General features: G+C 46.0%; 1 protein-coding gene across 4 annotated transcripts in view; it reads right to left on the bottom strand.

Moving 5' to 3' along the window:
- GRIA1 (glutamate ionotropic receptor AMPA type subunit 1) overlaps nucleotides 1–16,638 on the bottom strand; it is a 124,410-nt gene extending 107,772 nt beyond the window's left edge. Inside the window, exons 1-2 of one of the 4 annotated variants that reach the window (XR_010466005.1) lie at nucleotides 16,358–16,638; nucleotides 14,106–14,243 (exon numbers count right to left, since the gene is read on the bottom strand). Coding sequence is in view for 2 of the 4 variants with exons in the window: in XM_005503370.3 (XP_005503427.1) it covers nucleotides 14,106–14,243; nucleotides 16,358–16,439 (220 nt within the window). In the remaining 2 variants the exon portion in view is untranslated. 4 annotated transcript variants of the gene reach the window in all.
- Between the last annotated feature and the right edge of the window lie 298 nt (nucleotides 16,639–16,936).

A 16,936-nucleotide genomic window follows, 5' to 3' on the forward strand; every position in this document is an offset into this window, starting at 1 on the left:
AGGAGTAGTTCCCCCATCACTTCCCAGACATCATCCCCTGCTGCTCATGTGACAGCAAACACGGGAGAGCTTGCCAGGGATCTGTGGACCCTACCAAAGGGGGATCAGATTTATCAGGAAGAACAAGGACTGTAAACATGAGGCTAAGCAAGAAAATGAGGCCAGTGTGGGACTGGCCAGAAATGCAAAGCTGTGTCCTCTCCTACGAGGAAGGACTCACTCTACTTTCTCACCCCTGGCAGTCACAGATAGCACATTCCCCCTTCTGAACACCCAGCCCTTGCCAGCTAAGCAGATGCTGCTGAATTGGAGGGGGCTCAAGATATTGCCAGAGTGGCTTCAGTTGTGCCTCATCAATGCCAGCCCTTCCTCCTTCCCCTAGTCCAGTCTCACCAAAAAAAGAAAAACACCACACCAAAAAATAGCTACCAGGATGAGCATATCTAAAAAAGCCTCAAGATGTAACTTCCCCCTAAAGTCACCCTTTGTATGCAGCCTCACACACAAGAGAAATAAAAGCTTCTGAGACAGCCAAGGTCTCAAAGGCACAGGTAGGTCATTTGAGGCTTGAAGTCAAAGTCTCTGTTAACATTAGGACATGTCTGAAAAGTGATTAGATTCCTGGCAGAAAAGCCTACGTAGCCCAGTGCATCAGGTGCTGCTCCTTGAGGACCTCAGACTTCATCCATTTTCATGCCAGTGTCTTCACCAATTTGCACAGCCCCACAGTTAGAGCCATGGGACGTGGGATCAGAGGAGGCATTTCAGTACACGCTTTAGCTGTTGTGTGTGGATGGGGCCAAACTGCAACAAATGTTGATTAAAAGACCATGTTAGTGGCTGTGTTTAATGCACTTGCCACAAGCCTTCAGTTCCCATTTATCATCCATCCCTGATTCTACAACTTGCCTAAAACACTTTTTTTTTTTCCTCCCAACACGACACCCTTTTCAAGAATACTTTTTTTTAACTGTTGATATCTTAGTATATCCCCTTGCACATTCCCCCCCCTCAACTTTTTGAGAAACACCATAAATAAGCCATTAGAACTCCTCAGTCATCTTATCTTGGCAGGAGATTCTTCTAACAAACCACAAAATGTGTGAGACTGATGCAATATCCCAGAACAAGATCTCTCTCTGGAACAGACAAGGATCTGGGGATCATCTCCCATGCAAGGGCTGTCACAGCATCATGCCAAACCAAGAGAGTGGAGGAGCTGACTGCAGCGATACAAGACCTGCACCCTCCACCACAGCACAGCCGGGCTGGGTGCACCCAGCACTGTCCTTTCCCCTCATCGGGGGCAGAAACAGCTGGAAATGGGCTGAGCGCCCCTGCTCACCCCTATGTGGGCAGGAAGAAAGTCGACCATGCGAGCAATCCTGGTTTAGCTGCATCAGACCCTGTTCTGCAGCAGACAGCAGCAGCATCACAGAACAGATGAACAGAAACACACCTTCCATGAAAAAAAATCATTGAGCTGTAATCCCGGCTTTTGGTTTGTTCTTTCATTAAAAAAAAAAATGCTTTGGATAAAATAAAAAACCATTAATCCTGTTTGTGCTACACTCAAACCAGACCCACAGGGACACCCTGTATCACATGGAACATACTAGATCACTTTTGGTACTGATGCTCCTAGAGAAATCAGCAAATATTTAAATGCTTTTAAATACCTAACTTTTGATACTTACAGGCCTAAGCTAACAATTGGGACCCCAAACATTTGGTAAACAATGGTGAAATATTTGGAATAATGATGAAACACTGCTGTGAGAGCTTACTAAACTCCTGACAACACAGAGATGCAACAGGCGAACAGCACGACATCCATGAGATTGTCAGGACATAAACATGGGGCTTGCAACAGCTACAGGCACAGAAAGGAGCAGGACAGCCAAGAGCAAAACCCTGCTGCAGGGAAGAGAAGAACCAGCAAAAATCAGGGTGGAGCACAGTGTTGCTGGGCAAAATCTGCAGGAAAGGTAAAGACAGCAGTGACATGTTCACAGACTACAAAATCCCCTTGAGTGCCTTTGCATCAAGTGAACCTGCTTTAGAAAGAGCTTGATCTCCAATCCAGGAAACCGATAGTGCAGAAACATGTACGTGTAGCTCTGATTTCCATTTGCATCGAAAAGATGCTTGAAAAACAAACCAAAATTAAGACAAATGCTAGTTTTGCTTGGAATAATTCATCAGTGCAAATTACAGGAATAAAGGTTAAACCACATCAACCAAATAAATATGAAAACTAAGAAAAATAACTGCAGAGAGTCACAGTGGTCCATCACCTGGGGGCATCCCATCTCTAGTCCAAGGCTGCCAGACACACCAGCACATCTCACCACCTCTCCTGCTGACTCTGACAGCAAATTCCCTTGAAGCACGTTGACAGTCTGGGATTTTAAGTAGCCAGGAGATAACAGCAGCCAAGAAGACTGCCATGAGCTCATAGCTGCTGCAAAGAGCATAATTAACATGGGCTTTCATCACCTCACTGCTCCCTATAGCAAATACTCCTGACAAAGAGGGTTCAATTTGGGGTGCCCGCATCAGACTGCTCAACATCTGCACCAGGGACCCTGTGAGACCCTCACCTGGTGCATCAAGTGAAATGCTGGGGAAGCACACTTTTGCAGATCTGCTTTGACCACAGATCTCTGGGTACAGGAGCTTGTTTGGGGCTGCAGAATAGTCACGCAGCCCAGTTCTCAGTGTGTAACCCCACACTTTTAGAGAGCAAATGGGCTGATATGAGCAAGGCACACAGAGGGCAGAAGAAGCTGCACTGGAACAGTGTGAAATCCAGACCAGGCAGCAGCAGGTACCAATTGTGGGTGTGATACTGTATGTGGTAGACTTAACCTGCCAGACCTTGCATATACAGATTTCATACAAGGGGGCTGGAATAACCTCTTAACCCTCCATCAGTATTTTGGGCCCAGAGAACAGAGCAAAAAGCCCTTATTTCTCTTAAGGAATTTTTCGGAGCAGGGATGCTCTCAGACTTTTCAGAGGAAAGAGCACATCCTACTGCACATCCCTGGGCAGTGGTAATCAGACTGCTCCAGCTAAAGCTGGCAAAAAGAAATCCCAATGAGGAAGGCAATTTCTTCCCAAAGATGGACTCATTACTGGCCTCCAGGTGCCAACTCTTAAAGCAAATTCTTTCAATCTCACACAGCATCTTTAAGAAATGATAGATTGCACTGGATGAGAAGAAACTGTCTGCTCCATGATAATAAATGAGTTATTAGCAAAGGTAGCAGACTCCCAGATTCATTTGTGATCCAAAGGGCTTACAGCTGCTTCCCATTTTCACAATGCCAAAACCACAGAACATGCAGACAAGCAAGGGATGGGAAGGCAGCCTCCTGTGCCTGTCTGCTTGCTGCTCTCCCGTGGCTAAATGGAGACTGTCAAGTGCGATTTTCTTTTGATGGAGCCTTTTTTTAAAATGTAAATTTGCTGTTGTTGAAAGTGAATTATTCGCTGTATTGGCTGCAGGCAAGGATAGCCAGAAAAAACGCTGCAAAACTCACCCCTGCATGCTACACCTCTGCAGCAACTCTTGCAGCTCTGGACACAAACCATCCTGTAGCCCAAGTGCCCGCAGTCCCACAACAAGGCACCTCATTCCTCCAGTCCCTGCACAGCTCGATTAACACAGACAGCGCTGAGACAAACACACCTTTGCCAAAGGCTCCCGCAGTCCCATCAGAGGATGCTGCTCATCTTGACCCCGATTCCCTCCACCCTCAGCCTCCACCACACTGCTCCAGATTTCACTGCACAGCCCTGGGAGCCAAGGGGAACTACTTTTTAAAGTTGCCCTGTTTGTGTTGCTGGTTTAGATTCACACTTTATTTTCCTTCTCAAGATAGGCTTGAAACAGGAAACCTGAATGCACATCCTTACCAAACCCCTCTGAGATCGCTGTCAAATGGCCAGCAAAACTCAGGACCAGACCACAGTGGGATTCAGAGTATCCCAGGGATTTTCAGGTGTGTTTTGATCCAGGTTTTTGAGTGTGATTTGGCTTAGCTGCTAAAGGGTGCTACTTACTTTTAAATCCAGGCCACTATTTTCTCTTTTTTTTCAAAAAAGCTCATGAGATGGTTCTAGTGCCACAAAGGGCTTCACTATACTCTTCCCATTAGAGCTAGTGGGTATTGCTCAGTCAAATCCCCAGATGCTATTTTGAAAACACTACAGTTAGCATCTGTAGGCATTCCTTCCCTGATGATACCCACTCTATGATCCCCTGGAGCCTACTCCTAGCAAAAGGCAGTATCAGCCAGGAGCAGCACATTGACAGAAACAGGGAGAAAGATTTGCTTAAAGACAGCAAAAGCAAACGCAGGCACCATTGTCAGATAACTGCAAACACTACTGCCAGCAGTGCACCCAGGAAAAGGGAGAAATTAAAGAGGCCAAGAGGATGAGAACATGTCTCAGGACAACAGCGTGGCCCTGCCCTTGAGGGGCCACTGCAGTCCTGTGCCAAAATAAAGGTGAATCTGAGAAGAGCAGTTTCTATGCCATGTACATCTGTTTTCTTCTCTTCTTAGCAATACAAGAGAATAGCACAACTGAAAACCACCTGTTTGCAACATGATGCCTGTTTTTATCAGAGCCTTTACAGGCTGCTTACCAGGGAGAGCAAGAAAATGTTTGGTACCAGTGAATTATCACTTTCAGAGTATTGAAGAATTAGCAGAAGGACACAATACAGCTGCTGACACTCTGGGGTAGGATTCATCTCACCTACCTCTGAAGGTCTCACAGTAAGCTGTCTAAGGCAAGCTAATCACCTTAGTTTCCCATATAGAACAGGGAGATAAGCAGGCACCTCTGGATAGCAATTCCATCCTAAGATGGTTGTCTAAAACAGTTCAAAAGGATTGCTTACAGTAGCGCTCTCTGATGATTACAGACGTAACTTTCATGAGTAGCTTAAGATGAGGTGAACTAACTCTTAGCCAGAAAAGTGAGAGGGGACACATTCCCTTCTTAATGCTGTAAGGACTGAGGACCTGCTGGTTGAAGATGCTGCTAACTCATGTAGGCAGTGACATAGCACAAGCACCCTGTGCCAAACTTGGACGTGGTTCTTCCCTCTCTTCTTCCACAGCCATCTGGCAAAGCATAACTAACATGATAAGCACACAATTCAGTTGCTTTACCTGGTACTTCACAAAGGAAGTAAAAGTTTAATTAGGGGACAGTGCATTCAACATTTGTACTGAGGACACATGTAAGGTTCCCAAACAAAGTAGTTTAGGAACAGTCTCTTGGCTCACAGCTGCTATCTGAGAGGATGCGTGTTGGTTTTCCCACTTCAGAGTTACGACAGGCTAAGAGACTGAGTTAATTCTGATTAAATCCATGAAATGCACTCAGCTCTGCCTTTACTTGGGATGGACCAGGGACAGCTGCTGTGCCCAACTGTTTTCCTGGGACAGTGATCTGGAAACGACATCACTGCACAGGCTGTACCACAACTCGCTTCCCTGTCCTTGCCTGCAACAGCACTGTCCCCTTGGCCCCTTCCCCCACTGCAGATGTATGTGGTTTGGCTTTCTATTACTTCCTTCAGTAGTTCATTAAAGGCATTAATCACCTTCTGCACAAAGGCATTTCTCTTGAACTCCCTACAGGCCAGGCCTCTTTCTCAGCTGCAGTTCCACTGGCTGCCCATCCCTTTGCAGAGACAGCGCTGGAGCCCCAGACCTGGCCCCTTTTCCCCTGATCTGGTCCCTGCTGCACACAGATCAGGCAGTCAACCCCCAAGCCTCCCCTGCCATGTATGCTCTGACAAGAACCTCCTTTCCAGCAAACATTCACCGTATCGTAGTCTACATCGAAGTATTTGTTGTCATCCTTTTCCCTGGCCAAACAGACCCATCTCAGGACCAACACACAGCCAGCCACTCATGTGCATCATGCAGTAAGCCATATATAAACAGGACACACCACGCAATAAGTACGCTGTGCAAGGCTGGAAAAGCACCATGGCATGTTGGGACTGTCACAGCAGCAGCAAGAGATCTACAGGCTGTGTTAGACACGCTGGCAGTTTGCAATAATCTACCCCATGCAGGGGATTCCCTGCTCTCAGCACTAAGGTTTGACTCCGGGGCAGTTGCACCAAGGACGAGGGATGCCGGGAGCGCGCTGAGCTGTGGTGCTTGCCAGGTGGGAGACACCAGCAGGCTCCAGCTCAAATTCAGGCAAAAGGGGGAAGAGCCCTCAGAAAGCAAAACCTCCTGTGGCTTAGGTAAGGGCTGAAAAGAGACAACTTCAGCCGCAGCATGTCCATGGCCCCTCTAGAGCTGCTGCCTGTCCCCTTTCCCACACTGGATCTCCTGACTCAGTATTTCTTCTCCATCCATGTGTGCTCTCTGTTGGACTTTGCTCTCCTGTGCTCTCCCCACAAACTGCCTCACCTGCTGGTAATTTGTTTCTGCTGCTCACCTGCCAGAACAGCAACATCCTCCTTCTCATGGATGGCACTGAATCAGGTGTGATTGCTGCATAGAAAAAAAAGTAATAAGGCTCAGGGCTCTCAAGGGATTATTGGCAGGTCAGTGGGAGAAAAACCATATCTGAATCAGTGTAGTCATTGGTATCTTGCTCATTGAAGCTTACTGCTAGTAAATATCATAGAAAAGCATTTGGAAGGGCAGGGAGATAAGAAATAGCCCTTCCTTTCACATGAGACCCTTCCACCCTGCATCCAGATTACACACAGCAGCTTCTGTATCTCTCAATCTTTCATCTCCCTCCCATTTCATCTCTATTAGCATCATTAGAAGAACCTTGCTTATTAAATCAAAGTCAAGACTCCTATAGCATACAGAGATGCACACACATATGCTATATCCACATGAGAATCCTGACATCAGTTGTATGTTACATCTCTACCTTAAACATCAGTTGTTTTCTTTTGCACTCCTCCATGCTGTCAAAAAAAAAATAAAATCAAAGAATGATAAGACCCTCTTGAAGAAGCCAAGATATGGCAAGTTGTAGCTGTTACTCGCCTCTTCATTGCCTCTCACTGCTACTTCCTCAAGGGATCAGTCAGTTCTGTGATGCATATGCACATCTCCTCCCGAACTGCAACCCTAGATGAGGATTGGCAAGGGTTGGTTCACTTAAAATAGGGAAAATATCTGATATACATTAATAAAAACAATAACATAGCTGGAGATTTTTGTTATTTTGTGGTGTTGTGGTGCAGCTTTGTTTGTTTTCTGTAGTTGTTGTTAGGGTTCTTTGGTTGGGGTTTTGGTTTGTTTTGGTTTTCTTTTTTTTTTTTTTTATTTAAGAATGCCCCAGAGGAACAAGTGGGTCCAGCTGCTAAAGGACAGCATGAGAAAAATCAACTAGACTTGTTACTTTGCAGGTTAATGAGTGATCAGTTCAGCAGGTGAGCAGAGAACAGTTTCTGCCAGATGGCATGCTGTTATTATTCTAATCATTCGGTATTATTTTGAAATGGTTTTTCTGTCGGCATGATGGTGGATTGCTAAAGGCTCTGTTCGGCGCTTCTTCTGCACCTTGCCTAATATTTTCCTTACTCAGGAATCCTTGTAAGCTCCGCAAAGAACACCCCACACCATACCAGACAGCCCTTTTCACAGTGAAAATTACCCTGTTTCAGTGCTACATAACTAAGAGCAGAGAAACAAAACTTCATCTCTTTTTAAAGCAATGCAGTTGAAATAAATGCATCTTTGTCTTCAGACTTGTGTTAATACCTCACCCCAGAGAATTTGGATCTGCAGAATATTAAAGTCTCCCTGACTTATTGCCTCTTTAAGGAGCATGTTGATTCTGTGTTTGCCCTGAGCTCCACATGTTACTGAAGCTAACTGGTACTGTTTCCATTTCTACTAGCAGAGAGCTGTTGCCTTTGGGGCCCTAACCCTATTAAGGGAAATGTAAACATATATCTAAAATTCCCACTAGAGTTTCAGAAAGGAGCAGCGAGCTTTCCCACGCTGCCTTCCTTGCAGCCCCATGAATGTCTCCCCTCTCACCTTGCTAATATGCCAAAAAATAAAGCCCATGTGTTTCTGGCTTAGTAGGATCCTTACCGCACGAAAAAGCTTTATTTTTAGAGAAGGATAAGCTGTGAGTGAAAACTGTGACTGTCACACAATGGACAGGTCTGGCCTCTGCTGCTCATTGCGTTTCAAATCCCTTCTCTGCCTGCTGCAGAGCCCAAATTTCACCTCACTGTATTTTTCGCTTGTCACCAATGAGTATTTGGGATCCTTTCCAGGTGAGCGGATAGATTTGCAGGTGTGAAATTCCCCTTATTCCTCCTCTGATGTTTCCTAATTGTGTCATATCACCTTTTCTCCCCAGGCACCACTCCCTAAGCCTACAATAAAAAAAATAAGAAAAACAGTCACACAAAGATTAAGTGCCTGCACACCCTTTGGAGATAAACTGACACCCAGAGCTAGGGGAAACCCTTCCTACAGGCACTGCCAGCCTCTCGGCCTCACTGGCCCACGTTCACCCGAGGTTTTCCATGCCCAGATCCATGATGGTAGACAACCTGCCCTGTCCAGGCAGCTGTAGCAGAGAAAAATGTCTCAGCACTCGTGATTTAAATGTTTTCTCAGTGAAAGCATATGGGACAAGCTCCCACCTTCAGTGGTGGCTGCGAATGCAGAGCACCCAGCGCCTACCCCAGACCCCTGCAGAAACCTTGGACACAGGGGGCTGGTGTCACCCCTAGGACCCACTCCCTCCCATTCAGCAGGATTTCACCCATTAGCACCCTCCTTGGGGCTGGACCTGCCTCTGTAAGGTGTTGGCATCTCACTTAACAAATGTGCACTTACTAGAAAGCTACAGCCCATCCCTGCCAGAAACTGAGCATCCTCCACCTTAATTTGATCTAACATGAATTGATCCTCTGTGATTCATCTGCCTGCATCACATCTTTTCCTCTTACAAAATCTAAGGAGATGTGCTTTCTTGTACTACCTATGTTGTACTAATCAGACTGCATCTGATCATTAAATCCGTCTTTCTGTTGGCTTAGCTCACATTAAATAGTCGTAGTGAGCATCCTGAGCCCTGCAGGGGAAAGAAAAAATCCCAGAGCATTTACATGAAATTTCTGACACTGCAAAAATAAAAACAAGTCTTCTAACACCACAGCAACTACATACTATTACAAGGCTGGGCTTATTTAGACTGTGGAAGTTTAATTATAAAAGATTGCATTTTAATTGATTGCTGCTAGAATAATTACAGCAACACCTTTCCAAGAAATGGCGACCATCGTATGTTTGTCAACAAAGAAGCTTCCTTTAAATTCAACACGCAATAATTGTTTAATTAAGCCAAATTTAGATCCTCATTTGAGAACATTCAAATGTTTGCCTATTCCTTCCCGTCTCTGAGAAGTAATTTAAGAGATAAAAAGCAATCTCCAAAAATACTTTATCTATATACATAAGCATCCAAGAACAAGAAATACTTCATTTCATAGCTGATCTGGATCTAAGCTTGCTGCTATTGATAAGAACATAAGAACAGAGTGAGTGATCACTACAAATCCCTCTCTAATTGGTGCTGGGAGGCCTTCATAAAATATGAACAGACTCCAAACTACATATTCATTTTCTAATATGCAGAACAGATTCAACTGTTGACATTCTAGCAGCACCAACAGCCCGTACTCAGTATGAGGACCCCACAGCAACTGTACCTGTGCACACATGGAAGGAGATGGATAAGAAAATTCATTGTTTTTCAGCCTCCTTAGAAGTTTTCTTGCAGTTATAAAATCCTGCTGCTGTCCTGTGCAGAACTCTGTTTCAGGTGCACTCTGTTTCTGTGTGTCCTGACTGTCCCTTTCTCAGTAGCCCAACACCTAAGCATGCAAAAGCCGACCACTGCATCAGCAACGTTACAGGGTTCAGTGCTGAACAGAGGTTTTTTTAAGTCGCTGGTCAGCCCTGCAAAGTGGACTGGGTTTTGCAAGGACAGTTTTATGAAGCTGGTGAGTCACCTTCTGCAAGTCCTGCTCAACAGGACATGTACACGTACCTTGGGGAAGTCTGTGTTCCCTGCCAGGAACATCTGTCCCTGAGCCATCATCTTTCCTGGGCAGCGAGAGGAACCACTGTCTGCCCGACGCTGCCAGGGCTCACCCGGGGACTCCAGCCAGAAGCCTAAAGCAGGAGTCTGCACCACAAATTAAATAAAGCTATGGAGCTGTAGCTGAAACAACTCATATACCCCAAGGAGCTGGGCTACACACAGGGTGGGGATGTGCATTACATATGCACAAATGGAGGCTGAGATAAAGAACAAGAGAAAACCATTCCCAGCATTGGTTGACTCAATTTAGCAGCCTCTCATCTCTTTGCTGCCAACAGGACACAGTGCTCATGTCCTCTGCAGACCTCTCAGGGCAAGAATTTGCAGCACTCTCCTAAGCTTCAGACCTCCTGCGTCCTCTCATCTGGTACAGAGCTTCCCTCTTCCTGCACCTGCAGCATCAACCCTGCGCACTCAGGCACAGCACAACCCAGCAAGGCAGAGCTCGCCGGTGACTGCGTTGGGGACGTAAAGCTCTTTTCTAAACATGGATGAAGACTGAACCTGTGAACATGGCTTTAAAGCTCACCAGAAGGGTTTTACTTGACTATAAGTGACTAGGCAAACCTTTCAGCTACGCCACACCATCATTTCGCCCTTTACAGTCACCTGGCACCACTGCATGCTTCTGCTGAAGGAGGGACTCTAAATTCACATTCCCCCTGAACAATTGCCTTCGTCTGCAAAGAATCAGCACAAAAATATAAAGTCTCCTAACCTTTAGTTAAGAAACCTCAATGCAGCAGGTGTGTATTTCCATACTGGTAAGGCACACCACACACTGAGCTGCAAACAGAGCCTGGTCATTACCATCTACTCTGTGGGATGGAAGCTATTCAGAAAGATATTTCAGTTATTGAAATGTGCCCGTGTTTCAGCAATGCAGCAACATTAGCATCAACCACACACATGAAATACGAGGTTACCGCACACTGTATCTACTAATTTTTGTTTTCTTAATGATTACTGTTTGCTTAAAATCAATTACTGATGTGTTATGCACAGGGACCACAGAACCTGTAGATCAATGCTGCCCCACACAATCACTCTGTAACGATAAGAAGTCCACAAATGGAAGTGTCAGAAATGTGAAAGTTATTGCTGGGCTGTCACAGAGGCAGCCCAGTGACAACAGCAGCCTCCTGATATTTTACAGATTTATCACTTTCATGGGTATTATTGTTACCAATTTACGATCATCACTAGCACATCATTAACAGCTCCCTATCACTGTCACCTCTGCACAAATGTGTGCATCTCATACTGTAAATTCACCCACTGTCATGCCAAAGCTTGCTCATCCTAACTGGCATGCAGATCTATGTCAGGCAGAGGTAGACAGTGTCACAGCTGATGTTAAATACATTTTGCATACGATCTCCTTAGACAGGGTGCTGTCATTTTGCTGCAGTTCATCCTGCCACTTAAGCATCGCCCCACAAGCTGCCCAAGAAGGTTTTTTGTTTCTGCTGTCACCACTGATTCTTAATATATATTCTGTATTTTGAATGATGCTGCTTCAGGCACTTGCCATAAGGGCTACATTTAGCATATGAGGCCAGATCCCAGCACAAGGTAGGACTTGCCATGGGGCCAGGCCTATTAGTTGTCCCCAGATGTCCTGTTGGAGACTCTGGTAGGGGCAGCACCAGGTTTACGGGGTCCAAACATCCTTGACTTAACCATCCGAGAAACAGGTAACACCAATGACAAGGAAACACTCTGTTCTCTATCTCCATGGGAACAAAACCCGGTGTTTTTAACTGGAAGCATGGCCAGTCTTTCTCAGAAGATAAGGACCACTGCGTGGGCAGAGTTTTTTTTTCTCTGTAAATAAACAGATCTTTCTGCTGATATCTAGTCCTGGCAATTTGGATTTTGCTAGAAAATAAGGAAGGAGAACTCCTGGCAAAACTTTCACAGCAGCCCTAGAGTACTAAAAGCAGGGCACTGTTTTGTTTCAGTGGGGTTTATTTTGATTTTTTTTGCTTTATTTGGGTTTGTTTGTTTCCCCTTAGGTACATGAAATAACACCACCTTTTGTATTTACAAAACAAATGCTGCCTTTCATAGTACGGAAGAACTTAGGAAGTTTTTAATTATAAAAAAAGAAAAATGAGGACAAGTGAAGTTGGACTGTGCAGAGTGCTCTGCTGGTCTGATCTAGGACAGTGTGCCCTACATAGAGCTCAAATATAACATCCTTTGGGAGGCTGCCTTGCTTCCATTCAGCTTTTGTGAGACCACCCGTGCCCCCGTGGTACTAATGACAGATTTCAGAAGCATAACTAGCATCATGATCTTGCTACCAACATTAATGTTGTAAACAAAACCATTAGCAGCAGGCGTCGAGAGGGAGGGAAAACTATGTGCAGATGGAGAATTTATTCTAGTGAAATTCTAGTTTCTGCTTTCTTCCTGTGACCAGCACTGAAACAGCTTGTCCCCAGCCACAGTCAGCAACTCTACCTCAGGTAGGTGATGCTTTTCCTTTATAGGTAAAAGGTCTATTTTTTTTTCCTATTTGTCTAGTTTTCCCACCAAGGAAGTGCCATTGGACTGAGCTGAAATAGTTGCTTTTCCTCGATGGAAACCTTGTAGTTGGCAAATAGAGGGATATTAAGGAAAACAGAAACACTTTACGCATGTCATTAGATGCTCCAGTGAAAGTGTGGCCAGATTATTACTTCTCTCCTGTGTCACACTGGCCAGCAAATTCCTGCAATGTTGTATTTGCAAATCTTCCAACAGAAGTAATCATAACTTTTTTATCCTCTTCAGAGAGCCTTATTAATTCTCCTTCTGTACATTCCCGAGTTCTTTTTGCAGGAAAGCATTTTTCTCTTTTGTGTATTTCTTAGCAGAGAGAACAGTTTGTGTCCACCTCTACCCCACTCTCCACATGACTAAACTGCAGAGAGGATGTTTCGGTGAATCAAAAGGATACTACTGACATGAGCCATCAACCATCCAAAAGGCTCTACGAAGGGAAAGGCTCCTCCAGTTCCTCCTGACAATCTTCATACACACACACCAGCTCAGAGAATGAAAGCGGTGTCTGACACCAGGTTGAACTGAGAAATTCCTGGTGCATCACACCCGGCAGCGCGAGCCCCTCGTGCGCAGCACCGCGCCGCTCGCTCCTAAGGAAGCAAATGCTGCGACATCCCCTACCACAACCACAGGGCTGTGTTACGGGTTTTGTTCTCCCCTGGATCCCTCCTGGAGAACATCCCTGGTTGCTGCTGCATTACCTGGCAAGCCAGATTTTTTTCTTTCCCCAACTATATAATATAACAAGAACAGCACAGCTCATGTGCTGTGCTGTAGGAAGGTACAAATACACCCTAGCATTGACTCTGTAGTGCAAATTCAAATTTCATCTTTAAAACTCATTTTTAGAACAAATGATTTCACTGGTTCTTGAAACCAGAACTCTTAGCAATCATTAGGCATGCCACTTATCTGGGATCTGGACTCCGCTTGCACCAAGCTGCTGTTTTCTACTAGGTCTGTCTTAAATTACAAGGACAGATGGCTAAACTGGGGCTAGAGAAGTTGTTCACATTAAACAGAGGCTTCTGTGCACCCTGTGGGTGGAAAGGGGTGTCTCTGTTGTACATCACAGCTATAGGAGATATGGGAATGAAAAACCTCAACATGAGTCGGGCAGAGGTTAGAGAAACAAGAGGGAAGGAATTGTTGGGGGGTTTATATCACCTCAGAAGCAATGAAAGAGAAAAGGCACAACATGCTGAATAACCACAACACTACCTTACCCCTATGTCTCAGCACAAACCAAGATGATTCAGAAATCCTTCACCCATGTATTCAGGGTTGTCTTACATAGACTTGAAAGGAATTACACGTTTGGAGCAGATGTCCCGTATTTCAGACACAAAAAGATACCAGGCAGGAATCACGAAACCAAAGTAAGAGAGAGCATGGCAAACACTGCTACTTACAGGTGTATGTCATTTCAAAGCTGTCACTAATGTTCACAATGTCGATCTGGGGAAGGAGCTTAGGGGGTTCCGTGAGCTGAGACAATGCAAACCTAAAAGCCGCATGTTCCTGGGACTGTTGATTAGGAAATAACCCCCCTGGAGAGAAAAACAGAACAAGAAGAAATGTCTTAAGCACACCTGTATTAGCAACCTCTTCAGTCCAAATTATTCCTGTGAGCAGAGGCTACAGCTCCGCAGCCCAGAGAATGCCTCTACACTCCAAAACACTCCAGCACACAAGACCTGAGGGTTTTATGCCCAGTGCAGATACACTGGGAGCAGGAAGCCTTTCCAGCCTGTGCATTCTGTAATGCCTGGATCACATACAGGAGCCCTTATGCATCCCTGGGCCGGCAGCCTGCGGGGTCTGGATGAACCACAAGGTTTGAAAGCTCAACCTCCTCACCCCCCATAACTTTAAGGAAAGGAAATGGAATCACTGCCAATATAACCTTTGTAAAGGAGGAATGAGTCTGTCTTCCTCCTTCTCTCACTTGCAATTAGGCTCAGTTTAAAACCCTGCTGACTATGGAAGGGTTTGTTCCAGAAGGGGTACAGAGGTTTCCGCACAATATGGGACTCCAGGGTGCTGGGCAGACTGGCACAGCACTGGGTGGATGGGGACAGGGCTGCAAGGGTCAGAGTAACTTACAACTTGTGGCCAAACAACTGCTGCTACTGAAGTTCATTGCATGGAAAACCCTAAATTTAACAAGTGACAGTGGCCAAACTCAAAGAGGGCAGGAAATCAAAAGTTTGGCCTTCAAAGGGATCCATCTGAGCAGAAGCACAGGCAAGCCCAGAAACAGAATTATATAAATGATAGGAACTGGGACCAGACTGGACCCAGCCTCAGAGCCTTTCTTTTCTGCTCCCCCACCCCTTTTTGCTTGGAACAAAGCGCTATGATAACCTGGCCCTAGGAAAAGTTTCCTGCTGCTCCCCCAGCAGGAAACTTGGCTTGCAGCAGATCCCCCTACAGCCTCTAGAAAAATATTATATTCGGACTGTCTAGTAATCTACACACATTTAAAGGCAGCACAGTTATTGGCATTTTATGAGTAGGGAAACAAAGGATTTTGCAAGAATGAAGAATTAAAGAAGCAGAAAGTATCAATTCCCATCCTGCAGGGCAGAAGGCTTGGGGAAGAAACAAATGTGCAAGGACCTGCTATCAACGGCACTTTGCACGTTTTTAGAATAGAGGGCATCTCCTTGTTTCATGGAAAAGGGCTATTTGTGCGTTAATATCCCCCTCCCCCATTCCTCCCACCTCCCAGCCTAATCATGGTTGTCAGAGGAATAGGATGCTAGTAGCTGAGTTCAGCTATTACATGTGTTTGTTGAAAGGGAAAAAATCTGGGATGTTGCACAAATTTGGGGTAAAGGGGAAGCAGGAAGGGAGGAAGACAGGGATGCAGCATCAACAGCAATAAAAGCACCAATTGTGCAGCTGGACTCAGGCAGGAGTTGCCTGAACTTGGTGCATTAGCAATTGATTGGCATTGGAAAGAGAAGGGACATGGGAAATAAAACTGTCATGCAAGGGAAGAGAATTTGGGACCTGGTTACAAATCACCATCCCCAAAGATCAATGGGAGAGTAATAATAAACCTGAGGAGGGAGGGGGAGGAGCACCGAGAAGTTGCAGGAAGGGAGAAAGAAATCAAACAGGCACTGCTGGTGCACAGGGGAAGCGAGTAGCATGAAATGAAAGACTTCAATGCAAAATCTTCCTCCAATAGCTCTGCCCTTATTCTTTAGCAACAACGACAGAGAGCGCCTGTTTGTTACCTCTCGTCCCAGTTACCTACAGATGAGAGCATCCACACAAAAATGTATAATGCAACCACTGATTTTGCAAATGCAGCAATGCACAACGCAGCCCAGGCATTTCATGGAGCAAGAAACATATTTTATCGTGCTTCCTCCATTTCAGAGGCACTTTTCTCCCTGTGTGTTGGTGTGTGTGCAGGCATTTATTCCCAATCTTCCCCTCCCCCAAAGCCAAATTGATACATCTCTGCTCTTGCAAAGCTGGTACCAACGCACAATTCCAGCCCTCACGGTTCACCCCCTCGCTCACACACACACACACATTTTGTCTTTGCAAGCAAATGAACGGGTCAGTTTTCCCCCATCGCCCCCTCTCCACCCCTACCGACTTGCCGGGGAACATCACTCCAAACGGCCCCGGGCTCTGCACTCACCTATCTGGATATTGTTGGGGAAATTGGCCCCTAACACCGCCCCTAGGAAACTGGTGCAGAAGAAGGCAAAAATGTGCTGCATATTCCCTTTTGCATTGGCGAAAAAGAAGCCCAGTTCCAAGCATAGATTTGATTTTTCCCCCGCTCTGCTCTCTTTAGCTGCCTCTCTCGCCTCCCCTCCGCGGCGCCTTCAGGGCTGCGCGTCTCCCTCGCTCGGAATCCAGCGCCGAGTCTGCTGCTGAGCAGCGCTTGGCAGCAGGATTAACTGAGCCCCGGGAGAGAGAAAGAGAGCCCGCTCCTCATCCACATCCCTCCCCCGCCACACACAACACACGCACACACACACAAGTCGCTTCCACCCAGCTCATTCGCCTTCTCCCAGTTGGAGCTCAAACAGCTGGGGGTATCTCATCCCCCCCCGCCTCGCCCCGGCTGCTCCCCACGGGGGTCCCGGCTTGGGGTCTCTAAGGGCAATTCCCACCTACCCCTAAATTACCGGCTTTTCCCCTCAACTGCGCTTGGCAAGAGCTTGAAGGAACCTGTAAATCAGTAGGTGGCAAACTCCTCTAGAGAAAGGGC

The sequence above is a fragment of the Columba livia genome, chromosome 14, assembly GCF_036013475.1.
Source record: "Columba livia isolate bColLiv1 breed racing homer chromosome 14, bColLiv1.pat.W.v2, whole genome shotgun sequence".
NCBI classification, from domain to species: Eukaryota; Metazoa; Chordata; class Aves; order Columbiformes; family Columbidae; genus Columba; species Columba livia.